The 24105-nt window shown below is 51.8% G+C and overlaps 1 protein-coding gene and 1 long non-coding RNA gene across 6 annotated transcripts; one reads left to right on the top strand and one right to left on the bottom strand.

Moving 5' to 3' along the window:
• Positions 1–1810: 1810 nt before the first annotated feature.
• LOC102692984 (cAMP responsive element binding protein 3-like 4) lies at positions 1811–15693 on the bottom strand. 5 transcript variants are annotated; one of them, XM_015336742.2, is made up of 11 exons: positions 15128–15673; positions 13850–13962; positions 12075–12242; positions 10779–11058; positions 9736–9872; positions 9193–9282; positions 8955–9061; positions 8454–8522; positions 7711–7795; positions 6609–6705; positions 1811–3658 (listed from the first exon to the last, which is right to left on the bottom strand). In XM_015336742.2, exons 3-11 carry the CDS (start codon positions 12237–12239, stop codon positions 3327–3329), a joined length of 1362 nt encoding a protein of 453 aa, XP_015192228.2. In that variant the 5' UTR covers positions 12240–12242; positions 13850–13962; positions 15128–15673; the 3' UTR covers positions 1811–3326. The 5 variants fall into 5 exon arrangements, with proteins under 5 accessions (XP_015192228.2, XP_015192230.2, XP_015192231.2 ...); XM_015336744.2 differs by having other exon boundaries at positions 15363–15673; XM_015336745.2 differs by lacking the exon at positions 13850–13962 and having other exon boundaries at positions 15610–15693.
• Positions 15694–16838: 1145 nt separating this feature from the next.
• LOC138225346 (uncharacterized) lies at positions 16839–18853 on the top strand. The gene is made up of 2 exons (XR_011183857.1): positions 16839–18330; positions 18503–18853. It is a non-coding gene; the product is annotated as an uncharacterized lncRNA (long non-coding RNA).
• The last annotated feature ends 5252 nt before the right edge of the window (positions 18854–24105 follow it).

Here is a 24105-nt window from a genome sequence, read left to right as displayed (position 1 = left end):
AGGGCAGCAGGAGTGCGGCCTACACGAGAGGAGCTCGCCCCGCACCCGAAGTCCGTCAAGGCCCTCTGCGCCCTGTGGGAGGCCTTGGAGGTAAAGGACGGGGTGCTGCGCCGGGGGTGGCGGGTACCCTCCAGTGGCGAGGTACGGTGGCAGCTGGTGGTGCCTCGGTCGCTCCGCGGGGCGGTGCTCCGAGCGGTGCACGGCCAACCGGGTGTGGGGCACTTCGGCGGTAAAAAAACCCTGCAGCGTCTCCGAGGCCATTTTTATTGGGGTCTTTGCCACCGGGACGTGGAGCGGTACTGCCGAACGTGTGCGGTGTGCGTGGCGCAGAAGGGTCCCCCCGAGCGCTCTCGGGCCCCCCTCCAACAACACCAGGTGGGGGCTCCTATGGAGCGGGTGGGAGTGGACGTTTTGGGCCCGTTTCCGCGCACCGAGGCCGGGAACCGCTACGTCTTGGTGGCTATGGATTACTTTACGAAGTGGCCGGAGGCCTACGCCCTCCCGGACCAGAGTGCCCCCACGGTGGCCGATGCACTGCTGGAGGGGATGTTTGCCAGGCTGGGGGTGCCGGAGGAGTTACACAGTGACCAGGGGCGTAACTTCGAGTCCCAGGTCTTCGCCAGAGTGTGCCAGCGCCTGGGGATTACTAAGACGCGGACCACCCCGCTGCATCCCCAGAGCGACGGGTTGGTAGAGCGGTTTAATCGGACGCTCGCCACCCAGCTGGCCACCCTGGTGTCCCGGCCCCAACGGGACTGGGACCGCCACCTCCCCCTTGCGCTCTGGGCGTATCGGACCGCGGTCCAGGAATCCACCGGGTGCACCCCGGCCTCGCTCATGCTGGGCCGGGAAATGCGAACACCGGTGGACCTGGTCTTCGGCCCGCCGCCCGGAGACGGGTCGGCACCGCCGGCTGGACCGGACTACAAGTGGGACCTGCGGCAGCGGATGCAGCGGGTGCACAGCTTTGCACGGACCCACCTGACACAGGCGGGGGTCCGGCAGAAGCGGTACTACGACCTGCGCTGCAGGGGGCCTGCCTTCCAGCCCGGGGACTCGGTTTGGGTGTACAACCCGCGGCGCCGCAAAGGCCTCAGTCCTAAGCTGGCGCCGTCGTGGGAGGGGCCCGCTGAGGTACTCGGGGTGGTGGGCGAGGTCTGCTACCGTGTCCGGTTGCGAACACGGGGGAGAGTGGTGGTCCTGCACCGAGACCGCCTGGCCCCCTACCGGGCCCGGGAGGAGGAGCCGTGTGGGGAGGCTCCAGAGGAGCAGCCGGGGCCGGAGCCGGCCGATAGTGGGGCGTCCGTGGATCGCCAGCTGTCACCGCGGCGCAGCGGCCGCTCACGCAGGGTTCCGCAGCAGTTGGCCGAATACGAGTACAGCCTGAGGGGGGTGTTCGACGTCGGCGAGACGCCAGACGCTTCAGGTGGGGGCAGTGTAACGCCCTCGCCTGGTGGTGAGGAGGAAGCGCCCCTAGGCGCTCGTAGTACCGCTGGGCATGCTGGGAGTGGTAGCCGGGAAGAGTCTGAGGGTCAGCACGATGACCAGCGGCTGACCCTGCCTGTGTAAATAATGTCCTAGTAATTCTAGTGCCCTGTGTAGTCCTGTAAAAGTAGAGTGTGTTGTTAGGTAATTACCACCCTAAATGTGTGTATGTGTTCGTCAGTCTCCTCATGTGTGTGTAGATCCTGTGTTTGGTTTTGGTGTGGTTGTAAAATAAAGCCAGTGCTTGGTTAATCGCGTCTCCACTGTTCTTTAGTTCTGAGAAAGAACCTGCAATACGCTACAATATATAAAAAAAACAAGAATCTTCTTCATATTCTCCCCTTTATACAAAATAAATACAGAAAATAAAATATTTCAGCAGTAGGATCCCAGTCATTCTGAAGGCTGAGGAACTGGGTGGTTACCCATATGGTCCAATAGAAGTTACAGAGCAGGTATGAAGAGCAGTAAGTACAGGTGTACATGTGCACACACACACACACACTCACTTATGAATGCAGACTCCACCAAGACTGTCTACACAGTGTGTCTCAATGTGTAAAGGCCTCGCTGGGATGAGGCCCGTGCAAGACTGAAGAAAATCTACCATTACAAGTTTACATTTGCTCATGGGACAGATGTAAACATTTCTGTACAAGGCGTCTCAACGAGCTGCTTACAGTGGTTCGGATCAGTATGTGCTGTAGACACTTATTCCAACTGCAGGTTTACTGGACCTACACACACCTGATCCAGTACCGTTGTTTCCTGGCGCCACTGAATGCTAAACATCACTTAACTGATGAAGAAAGATCAATTCCAGCAGCAAGGAGAGCTGGCAGGTGACTGTAAACCCTCTTCTCCTGGTGATGCAAAACTTTCTCCTTATCCTTGTGCCATACAAGTCCATGTGTTCTTCTTGTCCTGTTCTCTGTTGGCAAACTGCGCTAACCTACAAATCCCATAATGCCCGAGAATCCAAACTGATGCCTTGTCTTAACACACCACAGCACTTCAATCCCACATCCGCTTAACACGCAACCAGCCCCACACCACCTCCTTGTCTCAGGCTGTGAGCTCTCATGGTCTGCCTACAGCTCATGCTCACCTGCAGCCGTTCAAGACCGTTCTTCCTTGAAAAGAAAAATAAGAAAGTTAAAATAGTTCTAGCACAATGATGGCCCAGTTGACTTCATCAGATCCACAGTCTTTCATGATACTAGATGGGTTATCATAAGTCAATCCCCAGTCTGCTCAGATTTTGGAAGGTAAATCAGAGATCAGGGTGTGCCATCAATAGGCCAATGGAGTATGTTGTGCAATGGGCAATCACCCTCCTACAGGAAGAGGCATTTCTTGGGAGGAGAAATTAACCCAAACTCACGCCCTCCTCCTTCACAACAAGAGCCACTCCAGAGCAACTGCCCTATCGCATGCCAAGCTCTAAATGGTGGTTTGTTTAAAGACGGACACCTCCCTCCAGGCCTAAATGAGGATGACTCTATAGTCAGGCTGGAGTGGGGTTTGATATACTGCTGCACACTTGGTTTTCTCCAGCCCCAGTGTTTGATCGCTGGGTTCTGCTGAGAGTGGATTGTGATGAGCAGTGCACTACAGAAGTGCAACTCAAATGCTCCAGGGTGAGCAAAAAAAACAAAACAGTTAAAAATCACCATCAAAAGTCAGTATTTGGAAACAGAATCCCAGATGGAATGAAAGTCGGAAAGCGCCTTGTAACACTGAAGAATGGACTTGGTCGCTCCTCTTCTACAAAGTACTTGGTGGGGAAAAAAAGCAATTCTTGCATCCTCCTACTTTTTGGAAAAAAAAAACAGGGACATCTACATTTCATCGGCGTGGGCGGGCTTCGCAGAGTCCGCATTCGCTGGCCCCTGTCCCTTCCCTGCTGCCAGACTCATCGCCAGCTCGTTAGTCCTTCCCTCTTCCTTTAACGACCCATTCCTGGGTTGGCTCTGCTCCTGAACAGCTCCCTCTGGGGTGGCAGCCTCCGGGCCTGCGATTGGCTGCTGAAAGAGTACCGGGGGCGGGCCGGGGTCGTCTGATTGGCCGACGACCGCCGAAGAGGGCGGGAGGTCATGTCCAGCTTCGATATCATGGCCAACGTCCAGTTCGTGGGAGGCAGCTGAATCGGTGAGGATGTTTCTGGAAATAACTGCAATGACAGGCACTGGGTTAGCGTGGGGCATGGGATAGTTCTTAGACTATCTGCATCAGGATTATGTTATCATGTATATAACTATGAGGCAGATCGCATATCACTTAGACCATAACTGTAGTCCTGGAGGGCTTGTGTCTGCAATTTTTCCAGTCCTTTTAAACAACACCTGAAAAACCTGGACAAGCTGTTAAGCTGGTCTAATTAAACCTAGAATTTAACATCCTGTTGTACAGACACCTGGAGTACACACCTCTTATCGGAGACTTTGGATAAACACACCCCGTGTAAACTTATCTGAGTTGTACAAAGTTGTTTTTCCACTGCAATGGGCTGTAAATCCCTCTTGCATACCTGAATGTTGACTGGACTTTGTCCTTTCACTTTCCAGTCACATGGTCTGTGAACCACTGCAAAGTCTTTGACAATGCAACTTCAAGAGCGTGGAATTCAAGAAGCAGATGGACACAGACTCTCTGATGGGATGGTTTTGGGGTGGGAAGGTCAAATTCGTGAAGGGAAAAGATGCCTTCAGCACCAGCTTCCCATTTTCACTCTCTCTTTACGGGTGATCAGTCTGGGTCACGTGAAGCCCGGATGGGGACGGATGGGGGGTGGTACAAGCTCTGTGCGCCCCCGAGCTCACCACCCCAGGTCTGGTGGCATTAAACCGAGTGAGAGCAGGCGCCCTCCCTCCAGATTCAGCATGAGCTCACTCGGTCGCCAGCAAATGGGCTCCACTGATTGGCTGAGGCCTTGTGTTCAAACCCGACTCCAGCAGCACCAGGCAGCACCGCCCCTCCTGCAGCTTGTCCAACTGGCCTGGCCCAGCCTGGAGCGGAGAGCTCATTATGGAGCAGGATGGCTCCAGGCTGCTGCTGTCCCCTCTCAGCATTTACCTTCAACGGCTCTACCTGCTGTAAGGCTTGCACAGGAACGGGAAATAAAGACTGCTCCTGCCGTCCTACACTTCTGCGCTCTCGAGTCTTCCTGTTAGATTCCAGCTATTGTTTCCTTCATACAAAGACGAAACATAAGCCGATTCGATTACCTAAATAACTGTATATGCCACTGCATCAAGACATTGAATAGTGAATACTAGGAGCTTTCTCGGAACCTGGGAAATTGTCAGAATAACCTGTTCCTGGCTTAAGTGTTGTACAGTTACAGTTGGCAGAAGACACACATATAGAGTGGCTCTTTGCCAATAGCAGGGATCTCCAGTTACAGGCCTTAGGATGCCCACAATGGTTGGCTTTCATTCCAGCCGAGGCCTCACTTACTGCGCCAAGGCCCTTGACGGAACTAATAAGCACCTCAACTTGAGTCTTTTCAAGTTTCTTCCTCAATTGGAAAGCTGGAGGCTTCAAGATAATAAAAATGTAGAAGTTCAAAAGGAACCCCCATCATGCTGGAGCACTGAAGGCAAAAGGGATCAAGAGAATTTGATCAGCTAAGGACTTTGATTATGTGATATTTGATATTTCAATTATACTACTGAAGTATTACTGTACTGACCTGAAGTCTTGCGCTATTGTCTACAGCAGAAGAAGCCTACAAGTGCTACCTCCGGTATTTACCAAGATATAAGCTACACATTTTCCCCCCAGATTTCAGGGTGGCACAACTGGCCTGCGACGTATTTCAAAACGCAAGTTAGAAAGAAGATCCAGATGTCGATCGGGGGGTTGGCATGTGTCCCACTGGGGCGCTGAACAGTGCTGACCTGTCTGCGCTGACTGTAACAGCCCGCCATTTTGCTTGGCTCTGACATGCTGTTGCGATCGAGTGATGAAAACAGTTTTAGTTCGCCCAAATGATCAAGAGGTCATAGTACACTTTTGCGATGAGGAAGGTGATCCTGTGTGCCGGACTGCACGGCCACAAGGCAGTCCGGGGTGGACGAGCGAGGTACAAAGGGAGGAAAAGCTCTCATTTGGAAAGGGAAGCAAGAAGGGTTTTAGAGAAGAGAGCATGGTCTTCATCTTGGTATTATTTACATTTTGTGTTTTAAAGTCCTCTCCATTTTCCTTTAGTTTTTAAAATTTATTTAAAACCAAAACACTGTTTTTCATTTCCACAATTCAGAAAGCTAATTTGTGCTTTGTGAAGTTTTTTTCAATTCCCACAGACCACATTTCTGGTTGTGGCTTCTGGGACAGCGTATATTGGGGGTAAATATGGTATATCACTTGGAAGTACTTACGATGTATTAAAACTGAATGATTATTGCACTGCAGAAATGACCTCCACGGCTTTCACAACGAGCAAACCAATAGCTCAAAATGACAGTGTTCACCCATCTATTCATCCATTTGCTGACCCATTCGTCCAATTCTGGGTTAGGAGGGAGCTGGAGCCTATCCCAGCAAGCAACGGGTGCAAGGCAGGGTACACCCTGGTCAGGACACCAGTCCACTGACAGGCAGACCGACACAGACAAACACTCACACCAGGGCTAACCTTAGAGAAGCCAACTAACCGGCCAGCATGTTTTTGGACTATGGGAGGAAACCCACACTAACTCCCCTAAATACGATTATCATTTCAGTTTGCTCACATCTGAGCTGTGTGCAGCTACTAACGTTTATCATTTCAGGTTTATTCCAGGCTGAAAAGAGAAGAAAAGACACACAATGTTTCAGCTGTGGAGCCCCCTTCGGGTGTGTCAAGGCACGTCAATCCCATCATTCTTTGCAAAGCATCTTCCACATTTCAAGACTAACTGACAGATTGCCCACAGGCCCAGAGTACCAGGAAGTATAAACCTGAGCACTTCCTACAGGTGTAGGCAAATGTCACAGTTACCATATGCAGCTTTGGGGGAGGGGGAGAGATTATAATGGGATCCATTATAAATCCAACCTCCCCCCCCCCCTTCTCTGTGGCAGGGCTGAAGGCTGGGGTATCGTGGGAAAGAGCGGGCAGCCGGCGGGCGGTGACTCACCCCCTCTGGGAGCGTAGGGCTCCTCCGCGGCCGCGGGACCCCAGCGGAAGGGGCTGTAGCTGGGGAAGAGGATCAGAGCCAGGGAGAAGATGATGATCTGTAAACGAAGCCGGGGATCAGCGGGGGGTTCTTGGCCGTTACGATTTGGCTGTGAATCTCAAAAGCAGGGACAGATAGTGCAGTCGTCCAATTTTGAAACACAGTACAGCCTCGATTATCCAACATAGCCGATTAACATGCTCTATACGGTATGCGTGCGCATGCATAATATTTTGCCCAATCCCATCCTGCTTTGTCCCACAGTGCATCACGTACCGCCATTGACGTAGCTTCGCTTGCCCGTTTGCGCTCGCGATTTATTCCTGTAGTGTACCTACAGTGATGGCGGTCTTTTTATTTTTCCTATTGTGTCTTCCCTTAACAAGTCTGCGCTGGGACTCGACAGATCGGAAAGATTCCCTCACAGCGGAGTGGTCCAGGCTCAAGAAGCGGCACTAACTCACAACGAGAGGAGGCAGCCGGTCCCGATGTCATATTACTGAGACGGAGCACATCTGGGAAACAGATCCCAATTTTGTAAAATAATAACTATTACTAGTTATATACTCTATTCGATGAATACACCAGATTTCCTACTTATACTTCCATTAATCTATGATTTGTCTACTCGGTCTCCGCATTATCCGACGTTTTCTTGATTATCTGACATATTAGGGGTCCCGTTTAGGTTGGATAATCGGGACTCTGCTGTACATCTGCAAAGTCTTTCCGAAGAAAAACAGGTTACAAAAAGGCAAAGACGAACACATTACGGATAAGGCTTCAATTCAAAGGACTTACTGCAACCCCCACTAACGAAACTAAAGGGTTGATATAAATACCATAAAAATAAAAGAAGACTAAATAGCTTTATTTACTGCACTAAGCAGAAATGAAGAGACTCACACAAACAGACAAGTCAGACACAATTAAGGCCCCTGAATGAGGCAGCTACACAGACAGAGTTTTTAATTCTGTAAGAATCTGCACCATCAGTTCTCAAGGAGCGGCGATCGTGAGTAGACGGGCTAGACAGACAGGGGGACAAGCGGGGAGGTCTCACCATGATGCAGGTGCTGGTCTGAGCTGCCTTGGTGGCCGTCTGTTTGATCAGAGACTGCAGCCTCCTTAACTGGGCTAACAGTGACCTGCCAACACAGGACAGGCGTGTCAAGAGCCCGCGGCACACGGGCGCGACCTCGCAAGGCGCCGCCCGCGGATTTCTCCCGCAGGCGCCTCCACGGCGGGGTGTCCCGGACTCGAAACGGCCCGACAAAATGACACCCTGGAGCAGACACACCCCTACTGCACCTGTGACACCAGACCCCATTAAAAAAAAAGAAATGACGCACAGGCCTCCCACTCTCTCCCACTCCCTTCACTCACTCTCGGCCTCACTCGCATTAAAAACCTTACCGACCGGAAAAGAATGACATCGCTCACGTACGCACAGCCCGTGACATTTAAAAAATATATACTTTTTTGTTTCCTGGACACAGATGAAGGACAGCACAGTGGTGAGCATCGCTGCTCTAGGAATGAACTCATTCCTGGAAGCGCCAGTGATCCACAACACCCTCGCCATGCACACTTCATCCACATTAAAATCTCTCTTTTGGCATAATGACCACCCTGATCCATCTCTCCTAACCACAGCTCCTCTCCTGCTGCTCAGCATTTCCCGTTCCAAAGCCCTGCAGAGCCTGAACAAATAAGCTCTGCCTGCCTGGTTCCTCGGAGTCGGGACCACCTGTGTTACCGCCAGCTCTGCACTGCGGTGAGCTCCCTCCCAGATGTGTCACCTACATGTTGTGCTTCTCCAGCTGTTCCACCGTCCTCTGCAGCTCCTGGTTCTGCGCGGAGCAGGCTGCCACCCTAAGGACCCAGCACATACAACGACGGTTAAAGACGCCCACATACACACAAGCCAGGACAACACTGCAAATTCCAACAGCGAAGTCTACCTAGAAACAACCTGCCCTGGACCATACTGAGTAGCAACATGGGACTATCAATGACCATAAACAACCAAGAGCTAGGTTTAACAGTGATTTTAGCTTTGGCATTCCAAGTCTGATTGTACAGATTATAGTTTGATATCAGCAATCTGCTTTCCAAATATTGAATCACCTGTGCTGGGTGTCTCCCTGGCCTGGTACTGACACTTGGTGAACATCCAAGACCAGACCAAACTGTTACCGCCTGGCTGACCTTTCACCATTTAACCCCCCCCCCCCCCCCCCCTGACCTTTGACCATTAAAACCCCACCCCCTGACCCGGAAGTGCTCCAACAGCGGCCGGCTCACCTGCTCTCCAGCCCGTCGATATATTCCTTCTTCCGCCGGCGACTGTCCTGCGCCGACTGCTTATTGCGGATCTTTCGGCGAACTTTCTTCAGGATCCGCTCCTCTGCCTGCGGCGGGAGAGAGGAGCCACGCGGGTTAGCGCCACAAAATGGTGGCAAAGAGCCACCCCACCCAGCAGAGACCCAGGGACAGAGCAGCAATTCGCCAAGGCGAGGTCGCCATGGAGAGCCCAGGTTACCTTGGTGAGGGGCAGGTTGTTGGGCAGAGAGATTCCTTCCTGGGTCAGGAGCTTCTGCTCCTCTTCCGTCAGGCACAGTTCCGGATACAGCTGTGTGGAGGGGAGGATATTCCCATTATTAGCGGTGTTCCCAGCTGCAATAGCAGATGAGTGACAAAGCCTGCAACTGCAGCCTGCAAAACGTACAGACACAATCCTCCAAACTTGGTCTTGCTGATACACTGTATATTTTTCCACTGTAGCATTGCTTCCCTTAAATTTGAAGTTTTGCTCATTAATTTGTATTTTTGTTCTTATATGCCCAACTAATTTGGAATCGCCAATTGTATCTTTATGCATTGGATCATGCCAAACAGTTCCTGAGCCCTCCTCCCACCCCCAGGCAGACCCGGGCAGTGCGGACGGGCTCCTCTGACCCGTCAGAGCCCGCTGAACCGAGCGGAGCAGTGCCTTCCAGGCGAGCCGAGTGACCACACTTCACATGAACACAAAGGTGACCCCTGCACCTGTCCACACCCCCCCCCTCCCCCTCCCTGCACTCACCGGGAAATTATCCGCAATGTGGGAATCTCCGGGGCCAGCGGGCGAGGGGAGGGAGGTGCCGGGTTTGCCCGCTGGAATCATAGGCAGCTCGTTGACGATGCAGGATTCGGGGATCAGCATCTGGGAATTCCAGGCATCTGCAGGAAAGTGAGGTGAAGGGAGTGAATTTCCACCAGGACAAGATGTAATTAGGACTGATACAACTTGCGTAGGAGGCACTTATTAGAATTATCAATTATTATTTTATTAGAGGATAAGAAAAGTCACAAATGAGGGGCAGCCATTTGGCAGGTCGGTGCTAATGGATCCATGAAGCTCATCCAGCAGTCGCCACACACTCCCACCACCCTTTGTGTAAAGAAGTCCCGCCTGTGAACTTTTAAATGCACTTCCACAAATACTTGGTCTCTGTTGCAAATTACAGGGAGTTGGAAAAAAGTCTGCTGTATCCTTTGTCAAAGGAGACACTGCCATGAGCCGACAGAACAAAAATGACATCCTTCTTTGTACCCAGAGCCTGTGACAGTTTTAAAAAATGTTTTTGTTTCTAGGACACACATGGAAGGACAGCATAGTGGTCAGCATTGCTGCCTCACAGAAGAAGTTCACGGTGGCGCTTCTTTACACAAAGGCTGGTGGGAGTGTGAAGCGACTGCTGGACGAGTTTCATGGATCAATTAGTGCCGAACTGCCAAATGGCCGCCTCTCATTTGTGGACGGATGAGAGGACATGTGGACATTTGTGGACAAATTGTGGACATTTGTGGACGGTGCTGTCTGTGTGGAGTTTGCATGTTCTCCCCAGGTTTGTGTGGGTTTCCTCCAGGTGCTCTGGTCTCCTCCCACAATTCACAGACATGCTGGTGGATTAATTCTGGCCCTGGTGCGAGTGTGTTTGTGTCTGTCCGCCCTGCCATGGACTGTCTAGGGGGTACCCCGCTTTGCGCCCGCTGCTGGCAGAGATCCACCCCTCCCGTGACTCCGTAGTGGAGAAAGTGGGTGGAGACGGGCGGACGGATGGTTGGGTACCCAAGCGCGCTCACCCAGCTCGATGGAGATGACGTCCACGCTGCGCTGCGTGGGCTCCGTCCTGACGCCGTCCAGGCCGCTGATGTCGTACACCACCTGGTACACGGCGGGCGGGGCGCAGGGGGGCCCCCCGGGGGCCGGCTCGCCGCCGGGGGGGCTGTCCGAGCGGGGGTCCTCGGAGATGCCGCTGTCGCTCTCGGAGGGAGACTCGAGGGGCGCCCCGGAGGAGGGGTACACCTCATTGGGGTTGATCATGGCGTGAAGGATGTCCTCCGACTCGCTGTCGTTCAGCCCCTGCAGGCCGAGATTTTAAGCCGTGACCTCAGCTCCGCTAACGCCTGGAGAGACTCACGCAATCCCATTCGATTTTCAGGCCCCGAGAGTTACATTTTTTTTAATTTAATTGAGCTACTGCTTTTATCCACAGCGGCTTGCACACAACTCAGCATTTTACTGAAGCAGTCTTGAGTATGACGTACGTCAAGGGTACAAAATCAGCAACTCGCCTGGGATTTGAACCCACAATCTCCCAGTTACGAGTACAGAGCCCTGATCAAAGGTTAATGCCGGTTGGAGAGGCAGCATCTCTCGCTGACGCACCTGGAAGCAAACCCCGGACAGTCTGCTCATGACGAAGCTGGAGCTGCAGACCTCTAGACTATAGAGGTTGACCCTCTCTCCAAGAGGGAGAGATGGACAGCTCGCCATTACAGACCGGCATGACTCCTATCACCTACGCCTGCTGGCTGTTGTAAGCAGTGCTGTGGAAAGTTACTTTTAGAATTTAAGCCTTTACCACTGGAAGCACGTGCATAAAGGAAATACTTTTCCAATTTAACAAGACTGTGGGTGAAAGAAAAACTCAAAGGTCATCAGTTACAGTGATCTATATAGTATGCAACTACATGATATAATATTTCCACCCAATAGCAGTTTTCCCCCAAGAAATTTAAAGGAGGAGTTCCTTCCTTGAGGAGTAACTTGTAACTGTAATGGATTACTTTTTGGAAGTCAATTTCCCAACACTGGCTGTACATAAGCAAACAAGAGAGACTAAAACATCTTTAAGTCTGAATAAGCAAACCAACCTGATGCAGCTCTAGGACTAAGACAGCAGAATCTTTAGGAATTAAGCGGTTTAACATGGGAAAAAAAACACCTCATTAACTGATTATCACTGAAAGCAGAGACGCCTCCTGTCCCTTTAACAGTCACACTGCTGTGTCAAGACAAAGGGGTGTCTCAGTATGTTCTGCGCACATCACAGATCTAAAATGGCGAAAGCGTGCCAGATCTTTCAGAGCACTTACACAGTGGGGATCCAGCGCCCACTCTTCCAGCGTTTTCTCCGCGCCCCCACAGAGGGCATCGGGGTAGGAGAAGGGCCCCTCCGCCCCCAGACTGCTCTCGGCCATCACCTCCTCCTCCTCCTCCCCCTGCTGGCCGAAAAACACCCGCCCGCTCTCCGCATCCATCTCCTGAACGGCAGAACACAAGAGAGCCGGAGATTTGCATTAACGAGGGAAACGCACCTGCGGCCCTGAAGCCCTGCCCACAGGCACACGCAGACGGGAGAGCTGAGAGCAGGCGCCGGCTTCTTCATCCGACATTTCTAACCCGGTGCCAGAGGGCAGCATGGTGGCGCAGTGGTCAACACTGCTGTCTCACAGCGCTGGGGCACTGGGATGCTCTCTGTGTGGAGAATCCTGACACTTCTATAGCACTTTTCTGGACGCTCCACTCAAAGTGCTTTACAGGTCATGGGGATCCCCTCCAGCACCACCAGTGTGCAGCCCCACCTGGATGATGCTCCAGTCCGCTCCCCACACACCAGCTCTCAGTGGGGAGGAGAGCAGAGTGATGAAGCCGGTTCAGAGAGGGGGGTTATTAGGAGGCCATGACTGGTAAAGGCCAGGGGGGAATTTGGCCAGGACACTGGGGTAACACCCCTACTCTTTTCGAGAAACACCCTGGAATTTTTATATAGTATTTATACAGAGTCAGTATCTCTGTGTTACGTCTCATCCTAAGGACGGGGCTTTTTTACAGTACACTGTCCCCATCACTGTACTGGGACATTAGGACCCACACACACCGCAGGGTGAGCGCCCCCTGCTGACCCCACTAACACCTCTTCATTTTCTCCCTGTGTTTGTGTGAGTTTCCTCCAAGAGCTCTGATTTCTCCCCACTGTCCAAAGACATGCTGGTAGGTGAACTGTCTTCTGGGAAAACTGGCCCTGGTGCGCGTGTGTCTGTGTGTGTCTGCCCTGTGATGGACTGGCGTCCCGTCCAGGGTGTACCCTGCCTTGTGCCTGTTGCTTGCTGGGATAGGCTCTGGCTCCCCCACGATGTGAGAAAGAGGCACCTGCGCCTCTCTGCGCAGGACAGAAGAGGCACGCTGCCCGGCGAGGAGGCTCGGGTGCCGTGTTTGCCCAGGGCGGCTGTGCGGAGCCTCAGGAAGAGCTGCTGCTCGGGCTCTGTTTGCACACTTCTGGAGCCAACATCCCCCCGCCCCCCACCACACACGTGACAAGGATGTCTGCATCCTGGTGGGAAAAAAACTATCCTGGAGTCAAGGAATTCAAATTCCACCCTTTAGTCCTTCTTAGGTGACTCATCTTGCTGCAATGAATCATTGACTTCAGCCTGGTTTACTTCTGTGTACATGCAGACTTCATATATAACCCACGCTAAAGATCAGAAGAAAACCAAGCACAATGTCAAGAGACCATTTAGCTCTCCTTGTTTGTGTGAAAGCTAGAAGCTAATTAGTCAGAGGATCTCAAATAGACATTTTTTATTAGAGGCCAGGGTGGCCTTCAACCACATGACCGGGCTGCTTGTGCCATACCCCCACAACTCTTTGTGTAACAACCTTCCGCCTGCTCCTAGTTGTATGTTCACTTGCCCTTGTGAACTCTGAAGGTGCACCTTTTTACATTTTAATTCACCATTTGTTAGCTTTTGTTCCAAAACCAGGCTCTCCGTGGGTCATTCTGAGCATTTCACCTGCTAACACCCCGACTTTAACGATTAAAAATAAACGGACACAAGACACACAAGCTATAACTTTTCAAAGGCACCTCTGACGCTTGTTCTTCGGATTCCTCAGAAGGAGATGGAGGTCTCAGGGAGCCTGAATTCACAAGCCTGGGTCGGACATTCTCCCTCACCTGCACGACTCCGGGAGGTTAAGCTAACGAAGAGAAAACTTGCTTTTCGTGTTGGGTTAGCAGTTTGTCACCTGTCCTTCTCTTCTTTAAACCACGAGGCCCTGCTGCAGTGCTTCATGAGTTATCAATCAAATGCGATCTGCAATCGCCCCCCCCATCTGTTAAAACGCACAGCACATGGCAGACACATCAAAATCAAGACGTGGTCAAGCACATCCAGAAAACATGACCGTTTTTTCTTTTAAAGAAAAGCCCAGCACCAGCAGCTGGATGCTCTTCTCTGCTGCCCGGCCCTTGTAATGCCTCCATTCAGCTCCCCTGCAAGAACTACGGACTTTGTCCCCAACTATAAGAACAAATTCTCAGCTCAGACCTTTGCCCTGTCTATTCCAGTCCTCCCAGCTGTAAGAAACGGGTACAAGCTTTTCTAGAGTAACAGCCTAAAGTGGAAAATGACATCCCAGCCAGTGGGATCCTTGTACCTTGACTGACACCACAACAAAATTGATAGATGGGCTCCAGCCGGGACTTTCTTAGGCCTTATAATTAACTTAAAGACACAAATGTGGATCAAACCCTTAAAGGAAGAAGTTCTGTGCCCAAATGCAAAAACATCTCTGCCTGCCTTTCCCATAGTGATCCTTGTTCCTGTCCTAGTTAAGTCGAATGAGATCCTGTTCCAAGTTTTGTAAAGGGAAGTATATTGCGTGCACTACTGGACAGACAACATCACTGTTCCCCCTCTGTGTCTTTTCCTTCTAGAAATGACAGGTCAGTCTCATTTGTTTTATTGCTGGTTGGTTTTTTGTGCCCAGGATGCAATCAAAAACATTTCTTGCTCCATGCACCCGCAACTCTCTGTGTGAAGACACACCTCCTGTTCGGTGCCCCTGAGCGAGAAAAGCACCCCTCAATCCTATTAACTATCCCCCCTCTGACACCAGCCGGTAAAACAACAGAGAGCAACGTTTCACAAACAGGAACAGGCAAAACACATCCTTTAACAACCACACATTACAAGTAGGCAGCCCTTAACTAGCTGAGAGGCGAGAAAGACTAGCTCTTAAAGTTAAAATACAGATCAGGTGTGAGTACTGTCTCTACCTTTCTAACTCTGTCTCATGTAGTGGTTTACTCAGGTCTAGCTACTGCGAAGAATAAGGACAATTTGTTCAAGGTGAGCAATACCGTTAAATATCCACTGATGTCCATGATCTTCAAAACTTGAGAGTGGTGTCCCTCAGGTATGTCTGTCGCTCAGCACAGCGTCCACAACTTAGCATACTCGACAGGATAACAAGGGTGCCGCTATCACAAGCACTTCGAAAAAAGCAACCTGCGCACTTTGTGAAGAGCTAGTTAAACTGCCTTGCTCAGCAATGCACGGCGCGACCACGGATTTCGACACGAGAGCCTCACCTACCTTAGGGTTTTGTCTAACTGTGGGCGGAGAGTTACAGTAGCTGCCCAGCCGGATAAACAAGAACTACATTGTTATCCGAGCAGTAATAACCAAATCCTCGGTTCTCCCTGCTTTCTGCTTGATCCTGTGCCTTCTTTAAACGGCAGGTAATTCACACCCTGGACTCTGATCTAAATACCGCCTGCCGCAGCCGCAATGCACGTAGGATGCATTTTTAAAACTTGTTTTGCAGCAGACAAGAGTATACCTCACTCGCACATTCGCTTCATTACCAGCTGAACTCCTTTTTTCCAGCTTGGCACCTCTTCTGTCAATCAAACGACGTGAGGCGGGGACAAAAGGATGGGTTGACGCCCACCCTACTTCCGATTGGTCGGAGTTAATCACATGATCTAGGACAAGGACGACATGATGTGTCCGATTGGGTGGAAGGGTGGATTCGCTTGACTGCGATTGGCTTCCAGTGTGTTAGAGAGTGCAGGTCAGGGGACAGTTAAGCGAACCGGAAGTGTTTATGAAATGCGTGCAAATCGGTTCGAGTTTGTTTTTTTACCTCCTGGAGGGTTTGTTTTACGGCAAAGTCCAACACAACCAGACAACAAAAAACGGACAGACATCACCAGGAAAGAACACAGTACATGAATGTTTCGGGAGATAAGAGGGTTATGTCACATTGAGAGTGATATTGCAGAGAGGATGAAAGATTTTCTTAGTCTGAAAAACAAATTCCTGAGTCTGTTAGTGGTACACCTGGGGACACAGAGGCGTCTCGGAGATGGGTGTAGTGTAAATTCACAGTGTAGGTGTCAGGGGCTTCTCACACACTCTGGATACTCTTAGCTTTCTTTACAGGAGAGAGCATTTGGGTTATCCAAGTTACTTTTCCATACGGCAATAGCCAATCCCTGCTCGCCGACAGTCCCTGCTTCACCACGGCTCTCCTCCCCAAACTTTTTAAATACGGCTCGGTCAGGCGGTGCTCAGTATTGTTACAACATATGTCAACACGAACACAAGGAATCATTTGGGTTTGAAACGGTGTTCATCGCTCTGTTTTTCACAGTGAAAGCGTTACGGACTCCTGCTCTGCTTTTCTCTGGGTCATAATTCCCATTTAACTTCTAAAAGAGAATGTTTTGCAAGTAGATCCAGAACAACTTGGATTCTATACAGTGCCTTGCAAAAGTATTCACCCCCCACCACCCCTTGGACTTTTCAACACTTTATTGTGTTGCAGTGAGCTATGATGTATTTAACTGGGAATGTTTGCCACTCATCGACCCACAGTCCTCTATAATGTCCAAGTGAAACAACATCCAGAACTTTGACTGAATGTTCGGCAGCTGGTGCTGTTCTGCAGGCAGGGAGGACCGAGCCTCTTGCTCAGGTCTGTACACCCATGTAGGACTTCACCCTGTTGCAGTGAAGCTGTGAGTGGAAGCACGGGGGAGTCAGCGAAGGCTCATCTCAAGGAAAAGCACCTGCTGCCTTGAGCCCCTCCACCAGAGACCGCGACCCAGACACGGGAGAGCAATGATGAGGCAACACGATCAAGGACAAGGCATGAGCACCACACTCAAACTCGCTCTTTATTTCATAATTCAGACGGAAAAGACCTCGGCGGTCACCGCCATCTGAATGGGATGGTTGATTCTTTAAAGGTAGACGCCGGCGTGTTTTCGGCCGGCGAGAGCCGTAGAATCAGGCGGGGGGGGACGGGGATCCCGGCGGGTGTCCGGTCTCAGTGCGACCCTGGACCCGCTGCACCTGTGACGGAGCGCAGCACCAGCCCCGCCGAGGCCGGAGACAGTGGACACCGCCGCCGAGGCGCATAAAGGCGCCGACCTCCGGGGCGGAGGACGTGCTTCGGAGCGGATGGTCGCCAGCGCCGTGTCCGACAGCACTGAGACGGCCAGGTGCGGAGAGGCGCAGCGCGCTCTTTCCAGAGCTGCCGCCGGCCTCTTCCCCCGAACCGGCGCGGCACCCTGCTGCCGAGGGGAAGAGTCCAGTGGGAACAGACAAGGGCGGCGGGGACGGTGCCCGCTCGATAATGAGGCCGCGGAGTCGGTGCAGACAGTCCAAGAGAAGAATGAGCTGAACTAGAAATCGGCTCAGACAGCTCAAGACGCCTGTTGCTTCGGCGGTGAAGCGACGGATCCTTTGCTGAATCGAGGCTCTCTGAACGGGCTCATCTCGCCAGGATGTCCGCAGAGAGGAGTCTCGCAAGTCCTGTGGAAGTTGTGCCATTGTGCTGTAGAGGTAACTCTCTGACAGAGGCGCTGTGAGTGCGAGTTATAAACGCTTTAAGATCCGCCCACAACGGTACATTTCCCGGGAAAGTCTATGGCCTGGCTCGAAGTTGCATCCGGTCCCGTGATTGTCGTCGAGGCAGGCCAGTGTGGATGTAAACCAGTGTGGATAACATGAGCCCGCGCCTCGATGACTCACAGCTTCACAGCAACAGGAAGAAGACCTACATTTGTGTGCAGACCTGTCCCCCAGGGTCTTCGGGTGGCTGAAGACTGGGGACCGAGGCTGTGTGATAGCGGGGACGACAGGATTCGCGTTAAACTTGTAATCTCAGCCACATATACCGTGTGTTTTAGACCATTGAAAGTTAATTTCCCGGGAACTTTGTGCGCCCCGGGTACAGCTTTATTTCGGCTCAGGCGCAGACCTGTCCCCCAGGGTCGTCGGGTGGCTGAAGACTGGGGATCGAGGCTGTGTGTTATCGGGGACGACAGGATTCGCGTTAAACTTGTAATCTCAGCCACATATACAGTGTGTTTTAGACCATTGAAAGTTTCTTATCCCGGGAAGGGAGTTGCCTGGTTAGGGCTGTTTGGGAGCACTTGAGCTGCACCAGGGCCCGCAGCTGCGCTCCGTGCGCCCCGGGTACAGCTTGAATTCGGCTCCGGCGCAGAATTGTCTCCGAGGCGGTCGGGTGGCTGATAGCAGGAGATTTTCGGTATGTTTGTATTTGCACTCGGTTTCCGAATTTTAAAAACCGCACCAATCTATTCCTATAATGTTAAAGCCGCTTGATTTAACGAATCGTATATTGTTTCATTGAGACTTTTGTGTCCTTTGCTGTATTATACATTTTTCCTTTTAATACGTGAATCTGCTTGCCGGTGAAGAGACAAGGACCCGAGAGACCTGACCGTCCTCCGCGCTCGCAGAAGCCCGCAGAGCAGAGGACCCGACTCGCGTCATTGTGTCTCAGTTCAGCAGGTGCCTTTCGCGTTTTCCGATTTTCTTCCTGGAGAAATGATATATTCTTTCGTGTTTTTATTAAGGGAATTGGCGCAGGCTGTTTTTGCGTTATTTTTTTCTTTCTCGAGGACCCTTTGCCCATTTTTCGATGGAATCATTCTCCTGTACTATGATGCGGTCTGAGGTGGTGAAAAAGAAGGATTCTTCGTGTTCATTCCCCTCGTTTTTTCTACTTCGAAAGTTTTTAAATTCTTAATAAAAATGCTGAAATCGAACCCAACAGTTTTCATTGAAGGTGTGCGATTCCTCTCTGTGTTGATTCGTTGCTGTGTCCATCGGTTTCCAATGAGTTTTGCCCCGTGAATACAGCCCTCCTGCACGTCAGGCTGTTGCACCGCAATTCTTCCTGCTGCGGCACTGACAGACCTGCTGTGGCTGTAGGAGCACTCAACACGAACACAAGGATTCATTTGGGTTTGAAACGGTGTTCATCGCTCTGTGTTTCACTGTGAAAGCGTTACGGACTCCTGCTCTGCTTTTCTCTGGGTCATATTTCCCATTTAAGTTCTAAAAGAGAATGTTTTGCAACTCAATCCAAAACAACTTGGATTCTATACAGTGCCATTCTATACAGGGAATTGGCGCAGGCTGTTTTGCGTTCATTTTTTCTTTCTCGAAGACCTAACCAGGCAAGTCGCCGGTCTTCCGCCACCCGACGACCTCGGGGGACAGGTCTGCGCCTGAGCCGAAATAAAGCTGTACCCGGGGCGCACGGAGCTCCCGGACAGCCCTAACTCACCCCAACGCCAGGCAACTCCCTTCCCGGGAAAAATTAACTTTCAATGATCTAAATCAGAAGGTATTAGTGAGATGTGTGGCTGAAATGACAAGTTTAACGCGAATCCTGTCGTCCCCGACAACACACAGCCTCTGTCCCCGGTCTTCAGCAGACCTGTCCCCCGAGGTCGACGGGTGGCTGAAGACCGGGGACCGAGGCTGTGTGCTGTCAAGGACGACAGGATTCGCGTTAAACTTGTAATCTCAGCCACATATACCGTCTGTTTTAGACCATTGAAAGTTAATTTCCCGGGAACTTCGTGCGCCCCGGGTACAGCTTTATTTCGGCTCAGGCGCAGACCTGTCCCCCGAGGTCTCAGATTCTATACAGTGCCTTGCAAAAGTATGGCGTCTAGTTGCACACGGGCACTGAGACGTGTTCGTGTATAACGGACTAATGTCCAGTCCTGCTGCAGCAGTCAGAGCGAGTCTGTAGAGTCCACAGGCCAGCTGAGACAGCGCCAGGAAGAGAGGAGTGAAGCGCGACACCAGCGCCCGAGCGAACACACGCATATTCAAGAAATACAGAACGTGATTCCCGATCTCAGCAGTATTGCATGTATAGTTGACCCTTACCTGAATGAAAACAAGACATAAAGAAAATGATTCCGAAATCAAACAAAGCTGTACCCCCGTGCTTACAGGCTGGATAATTGGAGACTACTAGTTTGTTTCTGTGCTGTTCTGCGTTCCTATGGCTATACGCCGGTTGTTCGCCCGAACCACTGTTAAGCAGTATTTCACGCATTGTGAACGTATTGTAACGCAACAGGGGTTTCAGGTGGGCACCCTTGCCGCATTAGGTCGGTCCCCCACCGGCGGGGGCTCGAATCTGGGACTGCTGCGTCACTCAACCGGGACCCAGCCCGGTGAGCTAAAGACAGACCTCTTCACAGTCCGGCGGCTGTGGTCCTGCTATTACAGGGAAGGGCGGCGACGTCACCGCTCTGGTAAGCCGGCTCTTACACAGTACCTGTCGGCCATATGCGTTACAGTATGTACCCGGCGGTCCAGTGTCCCAGGTGGTGCGTAATTACGCATCGATGAAGAACCTGAGGTTTACAAAAAGAGAATGAGCTCAGTGATACGTTTATGCAGAGGTTGTGAAAATGTTCACAAGTCGTGGTCTTTCAAACGCATTTGGTTTGAAGGCTTTCTGCGTTTCCTTTGCAAAGAGATTGACATCAGAATACAATAATGACGTAAAATCGACAAACTGACGGCTCTGATAGCATTCACAAAGTACTTCATACACGGTGCAAGTGTTTTCGTAACTCTAAGAAGTGTCGAAAGCGCTATGGCGTGCCAAAATCATTTTCGAACTTCATATACTAGCTTCACCCCGGGTCCCCCGAGGTCGTCGGTGACCGAGGCTGTGTGTTATCGGGGACGACAGGATTCGTGTTAAACTTGTCATCTCAGCCACACATACCGTTGGTGAATCGAGGCTCTCTGAACGGGCTCATCTCGCCGTCTGTTTTAGACCATTGAAAGTTTCTTATCCCGGGAAGGGAGTTGCCTGGTTAGAGCTGTTTGCTCTGCTTTTCTCTGGGTCATATTTTTCCATTTCACTTCTAAAAGAGAATGTTTTGCAAGTCGATCCAGAACAACTTGGATTCTATACAGTGCCTTGCAAAAGTATTCACCCCCCACCACCCCTTGGACTTTTCAACACTTTATTGTGTTGCAGTGAGCTATGATGTATTTAACTGGGAATGTTTGCCACTCATCGACCCACAGTCCTCTCTAATGTCCAAGTGAAACAACATCCAGACATTTGACTGAATGTTCGGCAGCTGGTGCTGTTCTGCAGGCAGGGAGGACCGAGCCTCTTGCTCAGGTCTGTACACCCATGAAGGACTTCACCCTGTTGCAGTGAAGCTGTGAGTGGAAGCACGGGGGAGTCAGCGAGGGCTCATCTCAAGGAAAAGCACCTGCTGCCTTGAGCCCCTCCACCAGAGACCGCGACCCAGACATGGGAGAGCAATAATGAGGCAACACGATCAAGGACAAGGCATGAGCACCACACTCAAACTCGCTCTTTATTTCATAATTCAGACGGAAAAGACCTCGGCGGTCACCGCCATCTGGATGGGATGGTTGATTCTTTAAAGGTAGACGCCGGCGTGTTTTCGGCCGGCGAGAGCCGTAGAATCAGGCGGGGGGGGACGGGGATCCCGGCGGGTGTCCGGTCTCAGTGCGACCCTGGACCCGCTGCACCTGTGACGCAGCGCAGCACCAGCCCCGCCGAGGCCGGAGACAGTGGACACCGCCGCCGAGGCGCATAAAGGCGCCGACCTCTGGGGCGGAGGACGTGCTTCGGAGGGGATGATCGCCAGCGCCGTGTCCGACAGCACTGAGACGGCCAGGTGCGGAGAGGCGCAGCGCGCTCTCTCCAGAGCTGCCGCCGGCCTCTTCCCCCGAACCGGCGCGGCACCCTGCTGCCGAGGGGAAGAGTCCAGTGGGAACAGACAAGGGCGGCGGGGACGGTGCCCGCTCGATAATGAGGCCGCGGAGTCGGTGCAGACGGTCCAAGAGAAGAATGAGCTGATCTAGAAATCGGCTCAGACAGCTCAAGACGCCTGTTGCTTCGGCAGTGAAGCGACGGATCCTTTGCTGAATCGAGGCTCTCTGAACGGGCTCATCTCGCCAGGATGTCCGCAGAGAGGAGTCTCGCAAGTCCTGTGGAAGTTGTGCCATTGTGCTGTGGAGGTAACTCTCTGACAGAGGCGCTGTGAGTGCGAGTTATAAACGCTTTAAGACCCGCCCTCAACGGTACATTTCCCAGGAAAGTCTGTGGCCTGGCTCGAAGTTGCATCCGGTCCCGTGATTGTCGTCGAGCCAGGCCAGTGTGGATGTAAACCAGTGTGGATAACATGAGCCCGCCCCTCGATGACTCACAGCTTCACAGCAACAGGATGAAGTCCTACATTTGTGTTCAGACCTCTCTCCCGATTTTCGAACTTCATATACTAACTTCACCCCGGGTCCCCCGAGGTCGTCGGTGACTGAAGACCGGGGACCGAGGCTGTAAGATAGCGGGGACGACAGGATTCGCGTTAAACTTGTAATCTCAGCCACATATACCGTGTGTTTTAGACCATTGAAAGTAAATTTTCCGGGAACTTTGTGCGCCCTGGGTACAGCTTTATTTCGGCTCAGGCACAGACCTGTCCCCCAGGGTCGTCGGGTGGCTGAAGACTGGGGACCGAGGCTGTGTGTTATCGGGGACGACAGGATTCGCGTTAAACTTGTAATCTCAGCCACATATACCGTGTGTTTTAGACCATTGAAAGTTTCTTATCCCGGGAAGGGAGTTGCCTGGTTAGGGTTGTTTGGGAGCACTTGAGCTGCACCAGGGCCCGCAGCTGCGCTCCGTGCGCCCCGGGTACAGCTTGAATTCGGCTCCTGCGCAGAATTGTCTCCGAGGCGGTCGGGTGGCTGATAGCAGGAGATTTTCGGTATGTTTGTATTTGCACTCGGTTTCCGAATTTTAAAAACCGCACCAATCTATTTCTATAATGTTAAAGCCGCTTGATTTAACGAATCGTATATTGTTTCAGTATATCATTTCTCCAGGAAGAAAATCGGAAAACGCGAAAGGCAAATGCTGAACTGAGACACAATGACGCGAGTCGGGTCCTCTGCTCTGCGGGCTTCTGCGAGCGCGGAGGACGGTCAGGTCTCTCGGGTCCTTGTCTCTTCACCGGCAAGCAGATTCACGTATTAAAAGGAAAAATGTATAATACAGCAAAGGACACAAAAGTCTCAATGAAACAATATACGATTCGTTAAATCAAGCGGCTTTAACATTATAGGAATAGATTGGTGCGGTTTTTAAAATTCGGAAACCGAGTGCAAATACAAACATACCGAAAATCTCCTGCTATCAGCCACCCGACCGCCTCGGAGACAATTCTGCGCCGGAGCCGAATTCAAGCTGTACCCGGGGCGCACGGAGCTCAGCTGCGGGCCCTGGTGCAGCTCAAGTGCTCCCAAACAGCCCTAAGCAGGCAGCTCCCTTCCCGGGATAAGAAACTTTCAATGGTCTAAAACACACTGTATATGTGGCTGAGATTACAAGTTTAACGCGAATCCTGTCGTCCCCGATAACACACAGCCTCGGTCCCCAGTCTTCAGCCACCCGACGACCCTGGGGGACAGGTCTGCGCCTGAGCCGAAATAAAGCTGTACCCGGGGCGCACAAAGTTCCCGGGAAATTTACTTTCAATGGTCTAAAACACACGGTATATTTGGCTGAGATTACAAGTTTAACGCGAATCCTGTCGTCCCCGCTATCACACAGCCTCGGTCCCCGGTCTTCAGTCACCGACGACCTCGGGGGACCCGGGGTGAAGTTAGTATATGAAGTTCGAAAATCGGGAGACAGGTCTGAACACAAATGTAGGACTTCATCCTGTTGCTGTGAAGCTGTGAGTCATCGAGGGGCGGGCTCATGTTATCCACACTGGTTTACATCCACACTGGCCTGGCTCGACGACAATCACGGGACCGGATGCAACTTCGAGCCAGGCCACAGACTTTCCCGGGAAATATACCGTTGTGGGCGGATCTTAAAGCGTTTATAACTCGCACTCACAGCGCCTCTGTCAGAGAGTTACCTCCACAGCACAATGGCACAACTTCCACAGGACTTGAGAGACTCCTCTCGGCGGACATCCTGGCGAGA

Source organism: Lepisosteus oculatus, chromosome 27, assembly GCF_040954835.1.
Source record: "Lepisosteus oculatus isolate fLepOcu1 chromosome 27, fLepOcu1.hap2, whole genome shotgun sequence".
NCBI classification, from domain to species: Eukaryota; Metazoa; Chordata; class Actinopteri; order Semionotiformes; family Lepisosteidae; genus Lepisosteus; species Lepisosteus oculatus.
Note: the sequence above shows the minus strand (reverse complement) of the source record. Positions and strands in the feature narration are given on the sequence as shown.